The sequence below is a fragment of the Portunus trituberculatus genome, chromosome 38, assembly GCF_017591435.1.
Source record: "Portunus trituberculatus isolate SZX2019 chromosome 38, ASM1759143v1, whole genome shotgun sequence".
NCBI lineage: Eukaryota > Metazoa > Arthropoda > Malacostraca > Decapoda > Portunidae > Portunus > Portunus trituberculatus.
Window position 1 is genome coordinate 8,829,763 of NC_059292.1, and position 7,273 is coordinate 8,837,035.

General features: G+C 40.8%; 1 protein-coding gene across 1 annotated transcript; it reads left to right on the forward strand.

Moving 5' to 3' along the window:
* Positions 1 to 4,289: 4,289 nt before the first annotated feature.
* On the forward strand, positions 4,290 to 6,757 carry LOC123514668 (cilia- and flagella-associated protein 251-like). Its single transcript, XM_045272699.1, has 2 exons — positions 4,290 to 5,023; positions 6,238 to 6,757. The coding sequence occupies exons 1-2, from the start codon at positions 4,290 to 4,292 to the stop codon at positions 6,755 to 6,757; spliced, it is 1,254 nt and encodes a 417-aa protein (XP_045128634.1).
* Positions 6,758 to 7,273: the final 516 nt, after the last annotated feature.

Here is a 7,273-nt window from a genome sequence, read left to right on the forward strand (position 1 = left end):
GGGGCCAGATAATTAATAATGATATTAGTGTTTCGGGTGGGTGGTATACTGTTACCACCCGACATGCCATAACGGAGCTAATGATATCACCTTACACTTTTCAATGTCTTCTCAGAGACGACCAACCCTTCAGGAAGTTAACAGGTTACGCAGGGACGCCACAGAACGCCTAACTTCTGATCTTTCTATGATGTCTGATTGAGGCAGAGAAAACTTAGTAGTGTTCAATGCCTCAAAAACTCAATTCCTCCATCTATCAACGTTCCCTTCTTTTTCATTGACTCAACTGTCCAGTTCTTCTACAGTGATTATTATCGGTCTATCCTTTACTCATAATCTAAACGGGAAACTTCACATCTCATCTCTTGCTAAAACAGCTTTTATTAATTTAGGCGTTCTGAGGCGTCTCCGCCAGTTTTTCTCACCCCTTAACTGCTAACCCTGTACAAGTGCCTCATCCACCCAAGTATGGAGTATTCTTTACATGTTTGGGGAAGTTCCACTCACACAGCTCTATTAGATAAGGTGGAATCAAAAGATTTTCCTCTTATCAATTCTCCTCCTTTAACTGACTGTCTTCAGCCTCATTCTCACCGCCGGAATGTTGCATCTCTTGCTATCTTCTACCGCTATTTTCATGCTAACTGATTTTTTTATCTTGTTAACTGCATGCCTCCCCTCCTCCTGTGACCTCGCTACACAAGGCTTTCCTCTTCCTCTCACCCTATTCTGTCCAACTCTCTAATGCAAGAGTTGACCAGTACTCTCAATCTTCATAGCTTTTTCTGGTATACGTACTCTGGAACTCCCTGCCTGTGTCTGTATTTCTAACTTCCTATGACTTGACTTCATTCAAGAGGAAGGTTTCAAGACATTTGTCCCTGTTCTTTGGCTAACTATCGGCTCTGTAAGGAGACTTGGCAACTAAGTGGGCCTTTTTTTTTTTTTTTTTGTTGCCCTTGGCCAATCCTTCCTCTTACATAAAAAATAAATAAGACGATAAGAACACAAGAAAATAAGAAAAGCTGCAAGAAGCCATCTGACTTACACTTAGCAGTTACTGTATTAAACATGCCTATCCATTGCTATCTATCATCTTACTCCACTTCAGCTCATCAGATGGTGGTTCCCTGTAATATAGGTACTCGCCCTGTCTTGCAAACAGGTTTGTAACGGGCAGTATTGTATACGACGTGCTGTGCTGCCCTCGCGGGACACGGCTGCTCATCATTACTCATAGTTGTTTTTATTTCTTAATGGAAACATGTGTACGAGCTTTTTCTTCTCCATGGTAAGGTATTCCCTCCGTTTCCTTCTGGAAGGAGACGGAGGAGGTGAAATTAGTGAAGGTCTTATTGTTAGATCTCGTCCTTGTTCTTGATGTCACTTCGCCCAGTGTTGTGCTCGTTTTACTTCCTTGTTTAGTATATCACTTTCTTTTTTGATATTTTCCTATCATCCGTGACTACCTGGTGGTTCAAAGAATGCCTTGCTGATGACGAGCGAAGTATGCCTGCTGGCGCTGCAGCAAAATGACCAAGGCCAGTTCTCTTATATTTGGACTATAGGCCAACAGAGCTTTCAGGTTAAGATATATCTGAGTCATAATCCTAGGTTACGCAGACATGACTTAAGGACTTTACATTTAACAACAAACTCACGTTTGATGATAACTTCACTAACAGAACGGAGAAAAGAGAAGAGTTAAAAGAAGGGGAAGAAGAAATTCTAGAGTCTAAACCATTCCACACATAAATTATGGTCGTAAAGTTGGCCGGGTAGTTCGAGACGTCGTGTGTGTCCTCTGGGAAATCTTCCAGCGCCAGGTCTAGCAATATTATCACGGCGCCCCGTAGAACAGCGCTGTCCATGGAAATTGCATGGCCCTGAACCTGCGGGTGATACGGCTAAGAAGGGCAAGGAAATGAGGACTTGCATGGGTTCTTTGCCTATTTTAGTGGGCGGAAGGAAGGGAGGGGAATGGATGGCGGGTGAGTGGAGGCAGACGGCGAGGCGGGAAATCTAATAGTCCTTTTCTGGTGTAAAGGGAGAGGGAGGCACAAAGGTAAAAGCTGGGAGATGGTGAGAGAAGGATAAACCGTGTCCTCTCTCTCTCTCTCTCTCTCTCTCTCTCTCTCTGGGAAGGAGAGGAAGGGGAAAGGAATTAAAGTGAAGTGAATGATTGTGTATTTCAATATGAAGCATTTTTCCTGCGTTTGCATTGTATTACTTCTCTGTTTTTGTATGCGTGAAGGGATGGCATTATTTGTTGGCTAAGTAAAGGAAATGCATTATCGAATGTCTCAACGCTTTACTTCAGCTAATAGTGTCTAATGGAAGTGAATTAACTTTCTTAGCGAATTTGGGTAATTTTAGTAGTTTAACAAGAATCTTTCTCATCAGTAGGCAACGCACTCATGATAACCAGAATAACCATACACTTACAGTATAGGGAAGCCCTTTTACCATGAGTTTAGGTGTGATTAAGACGATTTTATTGACGTTAGGAAGGGTCTATGGAGGTCAGGAGATGAATGCCCAGAATCTTCACTATTTTAATCCCTACATAAGTTTCTGGAGCTTATAAAATTACCAAATTATTAGCAGAATGAATATGAAAACGTGTCATGGTATTGAAGGGGTTAATTTCAATAATCGTAATGCGAAGACAAATGTGTTTCAATATGCCTTCCATAATTAATCTTCAAAGACCTCAATTCAATCCTATTTGTTTCTTGTTTATATTATAGTATTGTATCATATTTTCTTTATCTAGACATTTTTTTATTAGTTATTTAGTATCTTTGTCTATAAAGCTATTTATTTCAGAAGGTTCAGTAGCATGCTTTCTTGAAAACTCTGTACTGTATCAGTTATGTACAAAAATTAGTGACAAATGTCTCAAAGTTTTTCCGCTTGCATTAGTATAGATCGCGTCAACCCATCCACATTATCTCTCGTAGCTAAAGAAGACTGAACTTCATAACCTTTCTAGTACTGCATCGTGTCTGCGCCTCAATCGGAGGGAATAAAAATTTTGGAAAGGAAAATAATTACAAATGAAACGAGAAGGGAGAATAAAACTCATCCATAGAGAGAATAAACGTCAGCATCAGGAAAGGAGGATACAAATAGATAAATAGGTAAATATATAAAGGAAATGGAAGGATGGGTTGAAGGAAGGAAATAAGAAACGTACAAAAAGAAAGCACAATGTATCAAATGAGAAAAGACTGGAAAAATTTGCCATAATTAAATGATGAAAGGGAAAAAGCAAATATGAAAGAAGATAGGGTACACGGGAAAATGATACACACACACACACACACACACACACACACACACACACACACACACACACATCTTACTTCTGACTTTAAAGTGATCTGAAGAGTACTTTGAGTTTGGAGATGTGATACGTAATGGTAAGTAAGAAAAACAGAATCCATGAAGTAAAGAAAGATGTAAATAAAAACATAAGAAAAAAAGAAAGAAAGATGAGATGTACTGATAGTGAAATGTTAATAAAAGGTGCAGAATAATGGCGGGTGTAATATGTTGGTAATATTAAGTAATGAGAGACTTACAGTTAAATACTACGACATGTAAAGTGATGGCAGTGTATGAATAGATGCAAAGCAATGACAAACATCAAGAAAGAGACGTATAAAGCAATGGAAAGGTGTGTGGTAATGCGGGATCTATAATTTTAAATAGTTTCTTTCTTTTACCTTTTGTTGTATATTGGCGTGGTGCTTTTCTTTTATCTTCTTTTTTTTTTACATGACTATCTACGTATTTGAGGAACATGAAAATATTTTTTTGAAAGGTCAAATATGAATCACAGAAAATATAACATGAACAAAAAATACAATAATCTGTTGACTGAAATAAAAAAAAAGGCAAAAAGGATAACGTTGAATTTATACCTACTGAATAAGGTTATTAAGATAGTACTAGACTAATAGTAATAGTATCATATAGTAGTAGAAGCAGTATTATCAATAGTAGAAGAAACGGTGGTGATGGCAATAGTAGTGGTGGTGGTTATGGTAGTGGTGGTGGTGGTAATGGTGGTGGTGGTGGTGGTGGTGGTTAACAGAAATATGATTGGTGGAGACAAGGGTAATGTTAATGCTGATTGGTGGAAAAATGTCAAGGTGGCACTCTTCCCCTTCACTAACTCCTACCTGTTACTCCGAGCAAGGTTCATCCCCTGGAATCATGTCAAATATTGCGGCTGTGTACCTGACTCAATCCAGATACAGTCAAGATAAGTACGAGTACCAATGGCATCAAGTGGAAACTGCGACTACTACGAACTCCTCGGCGTGAGCAGCGACGCCACGGCCGAGGAAATCCGGAAAGCCTACCGGCGACTGGCTCTCCTCCACCACCCGGACAAGAACCCAGGCAGCGTGCAGGAGGCCACTGCCAAGTTCCAGCGTCTCCAGGCCGCCGTGGAGACGCTCTGCGACAACAGGAAGAGAGCCGCGTATGACAGAGAGTTTCGTAAGCGAGAGAACAAGAGGAAGAGGGAAGAGAGTTGCAGACAGAGGGAGTACAAGAGAAGGAGAGAAGAAGAGCAGCAAGGAGAGACCCATCACCGAAAACAAGGGAAGGACAAAAGGAGAAGGAAGCAGGAAGAGGAAAGGCGGAAGAGGTATCAGAGAAGGTGGCGACGGCAAGGAACAAGCTACCAGTGGGACGATGAGGAGGAAGATTTGCAAGACGAGGTTCCTGAGGAGGAAAACAACGAGGAAGACGAATACATGGATGAAAGTTCTAACGAGGAGGAGGAACACGTGCACGGGGCAGGAGCGTATGAATACGACGCAGATTACAAATCAGAGATGGATGAAGACTCCGATTCTTGCAGTGACTACGAGTCCGAGGAATCGTCCGAGCTGGACACACCATCTGAGGAAGAGTCCGAGTCTGGGTCTTTCCACCAGCATGACTCTGACTACGAGCCAGAGTCCGAGGCAACGACTGACTCTTCCAGCGAAGAAGAGTCAGATATGCAGGAGGAGGAGGAGGAGGAGGAGGAGGAGGAGGAGGAGGAGGAAGAAGAAGAGGAGGAGACAGAACATGATGAGGAGGAAAATCTGTTTGAAAGGGAAGACAATGATGATGAAGATCGGCATGGGGAGAGGCATGACAAAAGAAAGAGAAAGGATGAGGATGAAGAAGAGTTTGAACAACGTGAAAAGAAAATGAGGAAAGAAAAAGAAGAATCCGAAGACGAAGGCAACGATAAGAGAGAGCATTATGAAACTAGGCGTGGAAAGAGGAAAAGACAAGACAGAGATGAAGATTTTAAACAACGTGAAAAGAAAATCAGAGGAGACACAGACGAGTCTGAAGAGGAGAACAATGATGAAGAATGAAGAGACAGAGAGAGAGATGAATAAAGAGAAGAGAAAAGTAAAGAATGATGAGTTGAAACAACATGAAAAAGAAATTGAAAGGAGACATTGACGATTCCGAAGACAAAGCGAATGATGAAGAAGAGCAGTACGAAAATAGAAACGGGTAAAGGAAGAGACAAGACAGATATGAAGATCTTAAGCAAACGTGAAAAAAAACACAGAGAAAGGACGGACGAGTGTGAAGAGGAAGACAAATAAGAAGAGTGATAAGACAAAGACGATGAAGAATCGTTAGCAAAATCAAAAGATGAAGAACGGAAAAAGTAAGAAGAGGGTGAAAGAAAAAGAGATGGGTGAAAAGTCACGGGATAAGGGAAGGATATAGCATTAGAAGAAAAAGAAAAATAGAGGAATCATATGAAAAGGGAAGGCTGAAGAATACAAAGGCAAAGAGAAGAATGCACAGAAAAGACAATAATGTGAAGAAGATGACGATGAAAAGGGTGCAGAAAGAGATATATTCCTCGATGAAGAAGATGAAGGCTAAGATACAGAGATTGGTAAATTCTCTGAAGGAGAGAGGAAAGAAAAGGATGCATAGAGTGGCAAATTCTTTGGAAGAAAAAAAGGATACAGAGAGGCAAATTGTCTGAAGAAGGAGAGGAGGAAGAGAAGGATACAATGAGTGATGAATCACTCGAGGAAGAGGAAGAAGAGAAGGACGTGATATATCCCTCGACGAGGAGGAGGAAGAAAAGCAGAAGAGACTGGCAAAACCTCCGAAGAGAAGGAGGAGGAAGTGAAGGATGAAAAGAGTGGCAAATCCTCCGAAGAAGAGGTGCAAAGAGTGATGTATCCCCTGAAGAGGAGGACGAAGAGAAGGATGTAGAGTGCCAAATTCTTGTAAGGAAGAGAAGGATGCAGAGAGTGATATAATCCTCAAAGAAGAGGAAGAGAAAGAGGCAGAGAGTGATATAATCCTCAAAGAAGAAGAGAAGGATGCAGAGAGTGATACAGTCCTCAAAGAGGAGAAGGAAGAGATGGATGCAGAGAGTGATATAATCCTCAAAAAAGAGGAGGAAGAGAAGGATGCAGAGAGTGATATGATCCTCAAAGAGGAGAAGGAAGAGAAGGATGCAGAGAGTGATATGATCCTCAAAGAGGAGAAGGATGAGAAGGATGCAGAGAGTGATATAATCCTCAAAGGAGAGGAGGAAGAGAAGGATGCAGAGAGTGATATGATCCTCAAAGAGGAGAAGGATGAGAAGGATGCAGAGAGTGATATAATCCTCAAAAAAGAGGAGGAAGAGAAGGATGCAGAGAGTGATATGATCCTCAAAGGAGAAGAGGAAGAGAAGGATAGAGAGAGTAGCAAATATTTTTGAGGAAGAGAAGAATGCCGAGTGATATGTTTGTCGAATAAGAGAAGGAGAAGGATGAAAGTGACAATTAACGATAAGAGAAGGAGAAGGATGAAAGTGACAATTAACGATAAGAGAAGGAGAAGGATGAAAGTGACAATTAACGATAAGAGAAGGAGAAGGATGAAAGTGACAATTAACGATAAGAGAAGGAGAAGGATGAAAGTGACAATTAACGATAAGAGAAGGAGAAGGATGAAAGTGACAATTAAAAGTAACCTGAAGAAGTTGGCAAACGTGAACAAGGATGGAGCGGTGACATGCTTGGCAAAACAAAGAGATAGATGATTGATAAAAAAGAGATCTTATAATATAAGAAAAAAAAAATGAGAAGCAGTAATGGAAGCGGAAGTAGAAGAGAGTGATGATGAAGAGTAAAGTTGTATATGAACGAGTTAGTTATCAGGTTCCCAGTGCTGAGCTATTAGGGGAGTTGAAGATTAAAGAAGTTTTTTGGTGGATATGAAAGATAGATAAATG